Genomic DNA, 14,662 nt, shown 5'->3' with positions numbered 1-14,662 from the left:
TTTTGAGTCTTTTGTATTGGCTTAATAGCATATTACGATTTAAAGCAGGTGTGTATACAGGCTGGTCAGGTTGCACAAAGGGTTGAAAATATAAAGACAATAACAATCCATTTCATGAATACTGAAATAAACATGGGATTGCGGTTGGTTATTTCAGTTAATTCAGTCAAAATCACAGACACGGGATGCCATGTTATTTTCTCATTTCCAGACTTTATTCATGTCTTTGGCGGGATTTATTATTTAGGTCTGGTCATTGTTAGGCTGAATGTCCTAAAAATCCTGTCTTCATCCAGGTATTGTATGTCCTGTACTTTGTGTCGAGTTAAAACAAAAAAAAAAATTGTACAAGGAAACATTACACATATAGCTCTGGGAAAAGAAACACAGGTCCTGACTTCCTGACGGCCAAGAAAATAAAAGCCCTGACTTCCTCCCAAAAATAACAAAGATCTGAAGAATTATGGGGGGAGGGGGGGAGGATTTAATAGAGTGATGAAAATGCATTAACATTTCGACCAAAGGAAGAATGGTAACGATAAGAAAGCCAATTTAAATAACAGGGGGACCCAGTAAAGAAGGGCTTTACTGGGTCATCTGGGCTTCCAAAGCCTGTGCGGCCCACTCCGGAGCAGCCGTGCGTATCTTCTCTAGGAGGTTGTTGACCTGGAAACATAGAGACTGGATCTGCTTGTCCCAGGTGGGCAGTGGCTCGCGGGCTGGAGAAGACACAAGGAAGTGGATGGCTTAGAGTGCAATGTAATTGACTAAATCGATGTTTGCACGTCGCACACTTTACAGCCCGATTTTTAGTGTCCTCTGTCACTAGTTTATAGTTGCTTCGCATCCGTTATTTCCACGATTGCATACCAATCATGAGAAATAAAATTGGTCAAACTGTTCCCACAGCAATTACATTTTTTAAATGTCCAGACTGGCCATGGTCCCACCAGTCAGATGGTCAACAAGAACATATAATATTCCTGCTGGCAATAACATGCTTTTCATTTTTAAACAGATATTAGTTTTGTATTGCTGTGATCAGAGATGTAGATAGAATTGATCATGACTGTCACCAACAGGTCAAATCAAATAGTGGCAGTTTTGTCTGACTTACTCTCAAAGTGGACGATCCCATCTATCTGGTCAATGAAGCCATTCATACGTCCTTCAGTGATCATCTGGGAGGCTATCTTCTCAGCCTGAGGAAAAAGATTTGACAGAGTTAGGTCGGGCCATCACGTGCCAGAAAACGTACAGTTGTAAACTCAAAAACTTTGGAGTAAGCAAGTCAAAAAACTCATACTGTGGCATGAGAGAAAGCAGTTTGTTTATGAATTAATTCTCACCTTTGCCGGGGGGATTTCCAACAATGCCCCGAGTTCTTCAAATGTGATGTTGTTGTACAGTTTACTGGCAGACAAAAGGTTGTGCTCAATCACCGCTCGGTCGAGAATGCTGGACCCTGTAGGGATATATCACAGATATCATGTCACGTAATGTATGGGAAACCTCACATAATAATTCACCAAGCACGTCGATTTAGGAGATCACCTGAGGAGGAAAGGATACTATGGAGTTGAGAGGAGAGGACAGAGGAGAGAAAACGTGAGGAGAGAAGTAGAGTTGAAGTGAGGAGAGGAGGGAAATTAAGATAGGAGAGGAGTGCGGAAGGAGAGTAGAGGAGAGAAAAGGGGATGAGAGGAGATAGGAGTTGAGGGAGGAAAGGAGAAGAGAGAAGACCACAGAAAGAGAAACAAGAATAGCGCAGGAATGAAAGGAGGGAGAGAAGAGGAGAGAAAAGGTGAGGAGATGAGATAGGAGTGGCATTAATAGCAGAGGAATGGAAGAGGCAGGGCATAGGAAGGATGAGTATATGTGAAGGTCGTTGTGCACCAAAGCTCAAGTGTAGAGCACCTTGTGTTCTCACCGGAGACATATTTAATACGACGTATACGACTTGCCATCTAGGTAATTTAAATCATGATCATCAGAAAAATGCTAGACTCCAAAGAACAAGCTCTGCTCCGCCATAAACTGCAGCTCTGCCATCAGTGTGAGAGTTCCTTGATTAACATCGGCGCATATTCAAACGTGGATGCTTTACACTCTACAATTCGGCTTTGGTTGGGAACGACCCCGACGGGCAGTACAGTACAGTGTTACAATACAACAAGGTGAAAAGCCCATTCAAAAATCACCGTCACCGTCTGTGGTAGTGGCCTTCTGGTGGGGCATCAGCATGGTAGCAAACTCCTGCAGCTGGTTGCCCCGGATGATACGGTCCAGGTACATCTTCTCCAGGATGCCGTAGGCCGCCAGCTGCTGGCAGCGCTCGTCCTTAAACAAAGTGGCCAGCATCCTTGACCGCTGCTGACCTGAGTGGGTAGAATGAGGGAAGGTTGTGGATTCATTGGAGTACACATTGCATTTATTGTACTGCTCTTCCGCAATTGAATCATTTAACAGACGCTTCTATCCAAAGTGACTTGTAATACATTTTGAAAGGTTATTGAGGGGCAAGTAGTGGGGGTTGGGCATCTTGCTCAGGGATGCCTACCGGCAGACCTTATGGAGTCCAAACCCAGAGCCTTATGGTCAGATAATCCATCTAACCAATAGATTATCCTGCCACAATGGTGGTAGGACCAGCCTGCTGTAGCCTGCATGTACCTGCGGAGGCCAGTATAGTGCAGTTCAGCGCGTGCTTCAGGGCTTCCAGGCGCTCTGTTTCGTGGACGATGGACTTGTACGACAGCTCGTTGTACCGCTGGGCAGCTTCGATGAACTTCCTCCTGAAGTCCAGCACTCTAGCGTAGCACACCTGAGAGACAACACAGTGTGATAGACCATTTATGAACAGTTAATTTCATGAAAATTCAATTCTTTAACTCCAAGCATCATCAACAGTGCAGGTAAAAACAAGTATGTTTTAAGGTTCAAAATAATGGTGAAGTCATTTACTTCACCACTAAGATTTATTCTTATTCGCGCGACTCAAGGATGACTACATTTAGACTGGGGACATTGGGATTAGAACCCAGAAGCCTTACACACATTCTCCCTCACTGAGCACGGTGACTTTTTAATTCAAAACAAATCACGTAATGATATAATACATATAGCTAAAAAAAAACAACAACATGTTGTTGTTACCTTATAGTGTATCTGTAGCTGTTCATTGGACGACTCGTTCTGTAGCAACGACGCTCTGTTTATGTAGGCTTCAGCTTGTACCGGGTCGTCATCCTCCAAGTATAGACGAGCGATTTTCAGGTACGTATCCAATTTATAATCTACATTGTATTGCCTATAGAGTGAACGAAAAGAGAGATAGTTAAATGTTTTAGTTTAGTTGCATCTTATGAGACATAAACAATGTTTGCAGCTAGAGTTAGCTTACTTCTGTCCCGTTTCCAGTGGGATTCCAACTAAAACCTGTGCCGCGTTTCTCCAGTCTCCTTCCTTTTCGTAAATAGTCGCCAGGTGCTGTCGAATAGACGCTACCTGTGGAAAAAATGGCCATTTAACATTCAGAATTTCCAAGTTTACAAGGCTTCTTGCAGTGAATACAGAGATATTTCATAAAGTCGCGGGTTGGTAAGTGTACAGAACATACAGGAAAAGTATGAGAGCAAACATAGCACCCACTTGCTCTTCGAAAGAGATGACCCTAGGCTGTATCTTCTCCAAGGTGAAGTGGTATATCGCCTTGGCGGTGCTGTCGGGCAGGTTAGGGAGGTGTGTGCAGAAGTCTGTGAGAAGCTGTCTCGAGATGACAAGGCTAACATTTTCATTGACCACTACAAGGGAAGAAGGAAACAAAGAGTGCATGAGTATGTATGCTGGCATACACCGTATAAACTGTATGGGTCAGGCGCAGGTGGGCGATTGAAGGACATTATTTTATATGCGTCTCATACATCGAATGTATTGAAACTATTCAACGATTGTAAAGGTAAATATTTGTTAAAGGATAACCAACCATTCAAACACAAACACAGAACAGAATACCCATTTAACAATATAAAAATAATATGACAGCATCAACATCCAACATTCCACAAGCTTTTGACAAATAGAAAATCAGTTCCTGTTAAAATGTTGAAGTGAAATAAAGGCAGCACTTACTTGCTTCTACGAAAGCTTTTAAGAACTCTAGTTGATCTGCATCTGTGTACTGAATGGCCTTCTCCAAAATTTGACGATACCTGAAAAATAGTTACATTACTGATTCTGATAGAAAAGGCCATTAAACTATTAAGTATTTTTAAGTGTCTATAGGGCCAGTTTTGGCACTAAAGTCGTTTCAAATGAGGTTCATTTCTAACTGAATCATCTTGCATACAATATGATAGAAATGTGTCTTATGGATTGGTGCATTTTGACCTCCAATTATCACAATTTCTTCTTCCAATGATAAGGAAAATATTTTTTTTCAAAAATGTAAATGATTATGGTATGTTAGTAAAAGACAAATGCAGTCCAATGCACAAGTGTTTCATCTAACTAACTGTATGCATACATATCTATAAGAGCTGTATTACACATGGGTATTATTAAAAAAAATATCCCTTTATACAATACATTCAATAATAATAACTAGAGCTAGTATTAATAACTATGGATAGAATCGTTGTGTGCTTTATCAAGCACCTACAAATCTTGCACTGCTGTGTAAGTTGTATGGTGCATATCTCTCAGACGTTACCAATGCCAACACAAGGTAGTTGGATTAGACCTCTAGGTAACAGCTAGATCCTGGAAAGAACCACTAGTATAAAAAGGCACTTTAGCTACTTTGAGACAACCAAACAAAAAACATTTAAACCAGCCAATGTAGGATAAATGATTGTTTACTGACAAAGTAAACTATTGCCATCATAACAAGCACCCAAAATATATCAGCGATACACTTCAAATATGGCTGCCAATACAGCCAGCAAAAGTAATACAAGGGCATTCATTAAGACTCATAGTTCAATTCGTTTTCCGAGCATTCCCTGCCAATATTCGGATTCAAACGATGCGTTGTTGCAAGCGCTAGCTTGTTATTTCAGGTATGCTAAGCTATCGAGGCTACATGCTGGTGTAATTGAATGGGAAGCTGAAGTGACACCATCAATAACTTAGAACATTCATTCTGTCGCTTACAGTTACGTATTTAGTATATTAACCACCCTAGGAGACGTCTTAACAAGTTTACTCTTGAATAGATAGCTGTAAAGTCCATGGAGAAACTTAATATGAACAGGATAGTATATGTAGCGTTAGTGCTAACTAGCTGACGTCTGCTAACTAGCTAGCTCTATGCTACGGCTACCAATAGAAACGCGAACGTGCACATCCCAATCGAAAAAACACACATAAATTAGCACTGCCTTGTTTGGTACGTACTTTGCAGCAAGATCTTTGTGCGATCCAGTTGAATTCATGAGCTGGGCAAGCTCTTGCCTCACTTCGCTCGCCATTGTTGGTGGTTCCTCTTTGAGCGTCAACCACTCAGTGCTCGCCGCTGTCAAAGAGGGCGACTCTACACATAGACTCTAAACATAGACTCTACCCATCATAGATTCTATCTATAGACTCTACCCATTACCTCGAGCCATAATATACTCTACCCATCATAGACTATACACATAGACATTACGCTTAGACTCTACCCATGGTCTGGACCCTTAGATTCTACCCATAGCCTCAACCTATAGACTTTACACATAGACTTTACCCATAAACTCTACCCTCCGTCCCCTGTCCCTTCACCGCGAAACCCTTTGGTTTCTTGAAGCCACTTCTTTATCATTATTATTATAAGAGGGTTATTACTAGTAGGGGGGTTAGTGTTCATCATAGAGGATTAGTGTGAGGAATTGGGTTAGTTTCATTTTTTGGGGTTAGTGTGAGTAATATGGTTAGGTAAGAAAGGTAGGAAAGTTTGTAATAGTTTTTTGTATTTGTTGGCGTTTCTTCTTTCTCTTATTGTTATGTTTTGTTCAAGCTGCTTATCTTTTCTTTTATTTGTCTGTGCCATACAAATATATATAATTAGAACTATACTATTATTGTTATTAAATATAGGCAGCTATTTATTTCACAACCATTTGTTAAAACATTTCACCACTATATATATTAAGTATTTATAAGTTACTAATAACACAAACCCTGCATTTCAAATATAGATTTTATTCAGTGTAATTAGACAATATTTTTTTTTTACATGTGAATATATTCATTGGGATATTGGCTCACTCACACAGGCCGCATGGCCGCATCTAGAAGTCATGAGAGAAAAAGGAAAAAGAGTTAATGAAACCAAACAAGTGGTTTGGAATCCCTGACATCATCATATTAAACTTCATTCTGAACTATTGAACTGGGTTGAATTGCTTAAACTACATTGAAAAAGAATCACCCTTTTATTGATTCTCGGTATAATTACCGCTGTTTATGTGTGTGTGTGTGTGTGTGTGTCTGTGTGTGTGTGTGTGTGTGTGTGTGTGTGTCTCCAGCCAGTCCACTGCCCAGGTGAACATTCTTTACAGTCATTACGTTGGACCTGTGTGTGTGTGTGTGTGTGTGTGTGTGTGTGTGTGTGTGTGTGTGTGTGTGTGTGTGTGTGTGTGTGTTTGTATGTGCGTACATGCACAATAAACTTTGAGAACTTTTACTGACCTCAATGTGAAATCAGAAAATGCAGAAATCAGAAAATGCCCTGTTCCTTTCTCAAATCGATATCTCTCTTCAGCTGACAGGTAGCACAGACTTGACAGCACACGTAAGTCATGAAGTCATTGCACAGAGAGCCCTGTAAACAGTGCAATGGATTAAAAGTGTGAGGGAGATCAAGAGTGGGACAATATTGGATAAGTGTGATACAAGGCACAGTGTCTTGACACTATACAATTTTATATATTTTTTAGTTTCAATTTTTTTTCATTTAGTAGATGCTTTTAAGAGACAAAAAACGTATTAAATTGGACAGGACAGGACAGGAGGCAGCATGTGAATTAGGCTACAAACCTAATCATATCAGGGTTAACACATTTCTTATCTGTTAACTCCTTTTTGGGCTAATCTACATCTGACGGGTCAGATAACATTGGGTTGGTCTCCATATAGATCAAATTAAAAAAAAATCAGTGAACTTCTATCTACATTTTAGAGTAAACTACCTACTATTAGCATTCATATCCACACAACTTAGTTAGTTGGTATGTTAGTCAAAGTAGCTACACAACTTACATTGATGTTGTACTTAGTCCTGTACACACTACGCATGGCCATGGTCATACCACACAGGCAGCACTCATCCATATCACCGGCGATGGTACAGCCAAGGCATGGGAAGCAACACAGCCCATAGAAGCCTGCATCGACGCAAATGGAATGAATTCATAGGGACCTTGAATCGATTACAAATCTACAAAACATATATTTGGTAGGAGTAATCCTTACAAGTGCCGCAGTCACTGGTAAAGGAACAGAGACCCGTCTGAAACTCAGAGGGGGGGAATCGGCCCGGTTGGTGTGTCACTGCCATGATCCACTGAAACTGCAATTGGAAAAAGAGGCAAACCTCAATATTAACAGTATACCATCAGCGTATGAGGCCTATTCATTTTCCATAATTCCAAGGGAAAAATAAAACACAGTTACAATTAAAGTAGTCTGAATCTGAATAACTTTTCGAATAGAAAAGGAGGAGGGTATACTTCTTACCAGAGGAGTTGGAGAATAAATGAATGATTCTCTTAATCCTTTCTCTTAGATACTATTGACCTTAGTATGGTAAACGTCAGTTGGAAAATAGGAAGGGCCTGTCTTCCCATTTCCGTAACTGGCTTTGCCTCACCTAACCATAAAACACATTTTTTGCAGCATTGTAAATGTTCCTCTTGACCAATGATCATTGTACAATCTGATAAACATTTACCACAATATACTGTGATGAATTATATTCTGGAGGAATTGCACTAACTGGTGTCAAGGTCCAGATAAAAGGTCAGTGTTATTGAACAGTGTTTTATATTGACTTGGAATTAAGAGCCGTGATGGCCTTAATGTTATCATATGTAAACATTATGAGGTGTGGCTTTTTTCCTTATTCTCTATCATACATAATGTTTGTTCTATTATTCTCAAACTTCCATACTCAATTCCTCCTTCATACTTAATGCTATATATTGAAAGTTGAAATTCTACCTTACTATCCACATTTTTATGGAAGGACTCCAAACTGTAATACTATTTATAATTTGTAAGTATTTAAACTTCACAAGGATGGCATCAAAATCTATAAACTGGCACTTCCCCCACAATATTTAGACAACATGAAAATATTATACGCCAAAATGTTGAGCTCCTTCTTTTTTTCTATAAAAGATAACTTTAAAGCAAAAGCAGGCTGTTTATTTGGTCATATTTGTTCAAATTCTCTTTACATGGCTCTCTGAGGGAAACCAAACATAATTTTGTTGCGTGCCTACAGCGAAAAATAAAGTATCTTTAACTTTATCTTATCTTAGTAAATCAAATGCTCTGTCAAATAAAAAATAAAGAAATCTGGTATATGTAGAGGTCGCAGGCCTGTAATAAGCCTGTCCAATCATCTCGTGCACCTTGAATGAAATGTTTGGATTGCTTAGGCTACCTGTCTGTCTACCAACCTATCTGTGCCTGCTTGCACTCCGCCCGTGGACTCATTGCTTGACCGGAGTCATCCTCAAGGATAGGTGAGCTAGTCTGTTTTGGAGGGAGAGGCTTTGAAGGGAGACCTTAAGGGTGCTGGTTTCTCCAAATCACCTACCCATGCTTTATCTATCTCCACATACCCACAAATTGAAACCCACCAATTTGTTTAGAACTAAAGAGCAACATATAAACCATCTAGATCCTCCTTACAACCACCCAGAATGCCATAGCAACCGATTAGAACCCCCATGCAACCACCAAGATAACCATAGCAAGCACCCTCCAATCAACTACCGAAGCAACCAACTAAAAGACAATATAACGCCCCTTGAACACCATAGCAACCACCTAGGTCACCCTAGCAACCACCCAAACTACAGTATCAGCCTCCCCAAACACCCTAGAAGTCACCCATAAGAATCACATAGAAAACCATAGATAAAACATAGAACAACATAGCACCACCTAGAACACCCTAGCTTCCATGTAGACCACCCTAGCAACTACATAGAACACCATAGAAACAATCCATAATACCCAAGTTATCATTGATAACCTAGCAACCACTTAAAACCCCCTAGCAACTATCCAAAATACCCAGTTTTATCAAATCGTATTACAATAAAAATGAGTGTATAGCCACAATGGGAATGAAACCCACTTCCCCAGAAAGGGTTAGTAGTACCCTTCTCTACCAGTTAATCCATAACTAACTGCATATTTTGGTTCAAATCAAAACATTTCTTTATTTTTTAACATGGTGGTTTTGTCTCACCAGACTGAGCATCGAAGGTTGTGTGCTTGAATCTACTAATCAGACTAGGATCATAAATATGCAAAAAATAAAGAACAAGCTAAAAACGTGTAGATGGATTAACAGGGAAATATGGTAGTTTACATCAGGCTACCACATATGATTGGATTAGGCCTATATCAAATAAAATTAGAATCAAAATGCATTTAGCACGAAGTAAGTAGTGCAGTTGTAACATTACAAATAGCATAGTAGTAGGCCTATAACATTCCTTGCAACTATTGTAATACTCGCTTCAGACACGCGATGTCACTACTGCCCGTGAGGTAAAGCCACGACTTGTCTATTACACCGGTACTACTACTGCACCGGTTGTAATACATTGATTGGTCTAACTGCAATTGTAGAAAATACGCAATTTTCTACTGCATTGAGATTATTTCACGATAAATGATTTGATGATAATCCACGTATCAACTACTATTTTTTAATCAATTAAACTTCTTTGATCGAGTCCATCCCGTTAGTGCAAAAGTTTAACATTCGCAAGCTTAAAATAACGTTTATTCCCTTGAGAGAAAGGGTATATAAACCCGATGATCGCGGGCTGGTATTCTACAGTAAGGTAACTCATATTATCCTATAAAGTTGGGCCATGTTAAAGTCGCTGACTGAAATGTAGCCTATTTACTAACATTTAGCAAAAAGCAATAGGCTGGCCACCTGTCGTGGTCGGCGTTTTGCTCATATTTTGATGAAGAAACGCACTCCACACAACAAGCCGCCTCACAGCAGAAGCGATAGACATGCGCACAGCTGATGTAGAGGCACATCTGCACTGACGTCATCTCCACCGAAAAGCTGCCAATTCGGAACTATACCCGGTTTCAGACCGGCTGAATTGTAGTGTAAACCAACTTTTGCTGTGTTGCATGCCCTTTTTTCCCCCTTCTCACAAGGTGTTAGCTCGCAGAATACTCTCTGAAGTCTTGAATTCACTCTGAACCCTTTCAAGCTACCCCATACTCCACTCTACTTTATAAGGACGACAGATATGCAGAAAATAGAGCCTTCCTGTGGAGCAAGTCCAAGATTTTGAAGGCTGAATAACTATTTTTTTGTTAGACACTGTGAGATCTAGGGATACTTTTTCCTGTGTTTTGGTCTGAGGGGAAGAAGCATACTCCCGTATGTGCACCTATTTCTCAGGATGGCAAAACCCCGAAGGATATGAAAAGGGAACAGGGGCTTGTGTGCGGAACTTCAGAGCAGAAAAAGTCTTTTGTCTTCAGGTTACCCAGCACAGTTGGAATGGAAGTGACAATGAAGATGAGCATGGTAACTATATCTTTTAAACTCTGGTTTTGGGGAAACAAGCAGTGCTAGGCTGCAATGCGTTCACGGCATGAACGTTAGCGGCAACAGTTCGGCACTTATGAAGATGATCGCAGAAGTAGAAACTGTTTACAAAGTAGCACAGACTTGATGGTCTTTAAATTTGGGTCAGTTATTTTGGACACCGTTCACTTGGGGATGTTGACAATATTAGATTACACAATAAAACTTGGAGTCCATTATATAGTTGGATCAATGCTATATTGATCGATTTATTTGAACTTTAATGGAATAACAAGTTGAAGATGTGGCCCTGCAAATGCCAGTTTTTTCCCCAAAAATGATTATTACCAGACGTTACTATGAATAAACAGGCATATTTTGGGCGGAAGTAAATATTTCAAAACGTTGTCAAAAACCCTTATTTTCATCTGGAGAGCCATGCAAGGACGCCATGTAGCGATGGGTGTAATGCTGAAGGCAGGTTGCCAACTGTCTGGGTCAAAGTAGCCGACTAGGTAGCGATGCTGTTGGTGTTCCTGTTTCTAGATCCCGACGGGATGCACGACTGCTTTTTTTTGCACGAAGATAATATTAACATTTCGACCTTGCACATCTTGTGCTGTGGCATGTGATCTACAAAAGATAAAAGGCAACGACATAGTAGCACTTTGGTGCATTTGCATGCCTTGTTCCTCCTTGCAGATGATGGGACTGACCAGGTTGTGCATGGAGCCAAGCAACCTTGGGGGAGTGGAAAGAATATATCGTTTTATAAAAGTTAAACCAATATAATGTTTGATGCATGTATGGTTATGATATGAATGATCTAATATAGGAAATCTCCAATGTCTTCCTATACAAGTACACTGCCAGTCCTAGTAACAACTCATTCATCCCATTAATTACATTTTTAGGATATATAAATACATGTATCTCCCTTAATTAGTTTTATTTTTCATTTTGAAGTGTCCAGATTGTGATGTAACAAGGATGTATCATAAATAAAGACAGCCTATAATGACACCTTCACAGGAATGCAGATGGATTGGTCAAGTCGACAAGTTTGCAGTGTAGATCTCTTTCCTTCCAGTTTCACCCGAGGGGACTTGTGGGGGCCTGATGGATTACAGTGGTGCCTACGAGTTCCTGAGATGAATCCAGAGGCTAAATACACCACCACCACCACCACCACCACCACCACCACCAGCACTAGCACCAGCGGCAGCGGCCAGTTCTGGAAGCATCTGCTCTGGGGAGGAATCTGAGAAGCTCACCGGACACCAGACATCCATCACAGTGACATTTCAGGGGAGATCCACCATGGACTTGTTATGGCGTGGCATTTGAGCGAGCCTGTGCTTCTTCTGAACCGCACTGTGTAGCACCCACTCACCTCTCTCCCACCCACCACCCCCCTCCCATGTCCCATCTGTCTCTGAATCATGGAGATTTTGTGGAAGACGTTGACATGGACTCTGAGCCTGGTGGTCATGGCTGCTACAGAATCTCCGACCTCCCAGACGCTTTCCCACAGCTCTCAAGGTAGGCTGCCGGAGCACTCTGTCCTTTGTTGTTGCTTTTGTTTGTGAAGGTCATAGTCATGAGTTTATACTGTTGCCATCGTGATGTTGTTGATTGGAAGACTCGTCAACTGCACCTCATCTCTTCTTTGCTCTTCTGCTCTGCTCTTGCCTCCTCTCTCTCTTCTCCTCTGCTCTCCTCTCCTCTTTTACAATCTTCTCTCCTCTCTTCTCTTCCTTCTCTTCTCCCTTCTTTCCTTCTCTTTTCTGCTCTTGTCTCCTCATCCCTTTTCACCTCCTCTCCACCCTCATTTTCCCTCCATCCCCTCTCCCCCTCAACCCTCCTTCCCTCCTCCACCCCCTTCCCTCCTCCACCCCCTTCTCTCCTCCATCTCCTCTCCCCATCTCACATCTCATCACCTTCTCCGTCCGCCACATGGTGCCCCCCTGACCTCCTCCACCAACCTCTGGTGCTTCCATCGTGTAAAAGAGGAGTTCCTGTCCTTCCTGGACCACTACCAGCTGACGGTGCCCGTGCGGGTGGATGAGAACGGGGACTTCCTCAGCTACTCCCTGAAGCATCGCCGGCCGGGCCGACGCCGACGGGGTGCTCCTCACCCGCCCGTGGGGAACCTGGGCCTGGGCCACACAGAGCCCACGGAGCATGCTCCAGAGAACCCGCTCTTCTACAGACTGTCAGCCTACGGAAAGCACTTTTACCTGAACCTCACCCTGAACCCCCATCTGGTGTCCAAACACTTCACGGTGGAGTACTGGGGGAGAGGGGGCCTGGAGTGGAGGCACGATCTGATGGACAGCTGCCACTACGTGGGCTTCCTCCAGAACCAGAACGGCACTACCCGGGTGGCGCTTAGCAACTGCAAAGGGCTGGTGAGTACAAAGGAAGGATGGTTCCAATGCGAACATCCGAGACACTGACCTTGAGTGGCTGGGGAGTTCATGGGAGGATTATCTCAGGAAGTCCCTGGGGTGTACTTCTACGGTGGTAATATATATGGATTTGCGCTTGTGTTCCAGTTACCTCAGGCAATCCCTTAGACAAGAGATTAGAGCGATTGTAGTTTATTTAGCGCAGTGTTGGACTCGGCCCAATTGGCAGAGTCACGTTGGGGGCAGCTCGGGGTTAGGCAACGCTACCGAAGTAAATCTCATCAAGTACCTGGGCTTGACGAGTGCGTTTGAGAAGCCTGTTTTAAAAGGAACTTTCCCACACAAGAGAGTAGTATTTAATTGTTTTGAATTTTATTTTATTTCTATATTGTTCCATAAAGTTGTATCCGAACTAAGTCAAAAGTGTTATTGGTTGACATTTCAGTTATTACATTGTTCATTCAAATTCCAATTGTCTAAATCAATAGGAATCTTTTAAGAGGATACTAACTGTCTTTCTACTATATTATATCCTTTATATTATATCCTTAACCTGGGCCAGGAAATGAATTATTCTGCAACTTAAAGAACTAAGGAGTTTTCTCTTTGAAGAAAAGCCTTTAGTTATATAGTTTGAGGCAAGTGTATGCCTAGTTTGTTATTGACAGCCGTAATCTGCAATCAACTCAAAATAAAAACAGGAATTAGCCTTAATCCAGTCAAATGTCTGAGCATGTTCCTTATTGTTTCCTTAAAAGCGAGACACAAACGACATAGCGCATCGTGAAAAGCTTTTCAAATTCCTTATTCGCCTCGGCTTATAACCGTCCGCCACTGTTTCTTGTGTCTGTTTGTCACCAAGCATGGCGTAATCACAACAGAAGACGAGCAGTATGTAATAGAGCCATTGAAGAACGCGTCCTCCACCGCCTCCGGAGAGTGGAACCTGGACCAGGCACAGCAACACGTTATTTATAAAATGTCTGCCCTCTCCACACCGCAAGAGCACAGCCAGGAGTTCAGCTGTGGCATTTCAGGTTGGTCGAACCTCCGTCTGGGCACGACTGCATGTGGGTGGAACTGACGTAGAGGAGTCGCTATACATAGCGGGCCGGAGGAAGTGCTGGTTTTGGTCGCAGGCCCAGGTTTGTGGATGAATGTGTGTGTGTGTGTGTGTGTGTGGGTGTGGGTGTGGGTGTGAATGTGTGTGTGTTATGTGTGTGTGCTGTTGTCCTAGTCTGGCCAGACTGCCACCATTAAACCTGTAGAGAGAAGCCTTGCTCCAGCATTCATAAAAGGGCAAATGTCTGTGGCTGTAGCACCTTCTCGACTAAAGTCTGGCGCTGAATGTGAGTCGGGCAAAGGTTTTTTCATGACAGCATTCATCCCATTCATAAACCAACAATCTTAGTGTCCTAGTGTCCCAGTGTCCCTTGCTCATTCATTAAACCAACCAATCTTTCATTGT

The 14,662-nt window shown here is 41.9% G+C and overlaps 3 protein-coding genes across 4 annotated transcripts in view; 1 reads left to right on the top strand and 2 right to left on the bottom strand.

The window, feature by feature from the left end:
• Positions 1 to 193: 193 nt before the first annotated feature.
• On the bottom strand, positions 194 to 5,517 carry cops4 (COP9 constitutive photomorphogenic homolog subunit 4 (Arabidopsis)). 2 transcript variants are annotated; one of them, XM_079755992.1, is made up of 10 exons: positions 5,398 to 5,517; positions 4,132 to 4,211; positions 3,652 to 3,803; positions 3,404 to 3,507; positions 3,157 to 3,310; positions 2,674 to 2,824; positions 2,202 to 2,378; positions 1,350 to 1,465; positions 1,118 to 1,202; positions 194 to 719 (listed from the first exon to the last, which is right to left on the bottom strand). In XM_079755992.1, exons 1-10 carry the CDS (start codon positions 5,469 to 5,471, stop codon positions 586 to 588), a joined length of 1,227 nt encoding a protein of 408 aa, XP_079612118.1. In that variant the 5' UTR covers positions 5,472 to 5,517; the 3' UTR covers positions 194 to 585. The 2 variants fall into 2 exon arrangements, with proteins under 2 accessions (XP_079612118.1, XP_079612119.1); XM_079755993.1 differs by having other exon boundaries at positions 2,208 to 2,378.
• A 647-nt stretch (positions 5,518 to 6,164) lies between these two features.
• Positions 6,165 to 7,547, bottom strand: LOC307089636 (placenta-specific gene 8 protein-like). The gene is made up of 4 exons (XM_079756002.1): positions 7,456 to 7,547; positions 7,243 to 7,367; positions 6,673 to 6,805; positions 6,165 to 6,272 (listed from the first exon to the last, which is right to left on the bottom strand). Exons 1-3 carry the CDS (start codon positions 7,538 to 7,540, stop codon positions 6,701 to 6,703), a joined length of 315 nt encoding a protein of 104 aa, XP_079612128.1. The 5' UTR covers positions 7,541 to 7,547; the 3' UTR covers positions 6,165 to 6,272; positions 6,673 to 6,700.
• A 2,929-nt stretch (positions 7,548 to 10,476) lies between these two features.
• Positions 10,477 to 14,662, top strand: part of adamts6 (ADAM metallopeptidase with thrombospondin type 1 motif, 6) — a 52,410-nt gene continuing 48,224 nt past the window's right edge. The window contains exons 1-4 of the mRNA XM_079755989.1: positions 10,477 to 10,783; positions 11,874 to 12,325; positions 12,794 to 13,194; positions 14,057 to 14,231. Coding sequence (XP_079612115.1) covers positions 12,226 to 12,325; positions 12,794 to 13,194; positions 14,057 to 14,231 — 676 coding nt within the window. The 5' untranslated portion in view covers positions 10,477 to 10,783; positions 11,874 to 12,225. The remainder of the gene's footprint in view (positions 10,784 to 11,873; positions 12,326 to 12,793; positions 13,195 to 14,056; positions 14,232 to 14,662) is intronic.

This window comes from Pollachius pollachius (assembly GCF_949987615.1).
Source record: "Pollachius pollachius genome assembly, chromosome: 18".
Lineage (NCBI taxonomy): Eukaryota > Metazoa > Chordata > Actinopteri > Gadiformes > Gadidae > Pollachius > Pollachius pollachius.
The sequence above is the reverse complement of the archived record's forward strand: the minus strand, read 5'-3'. Positions and strand labels throughout refer to the sequence as shown.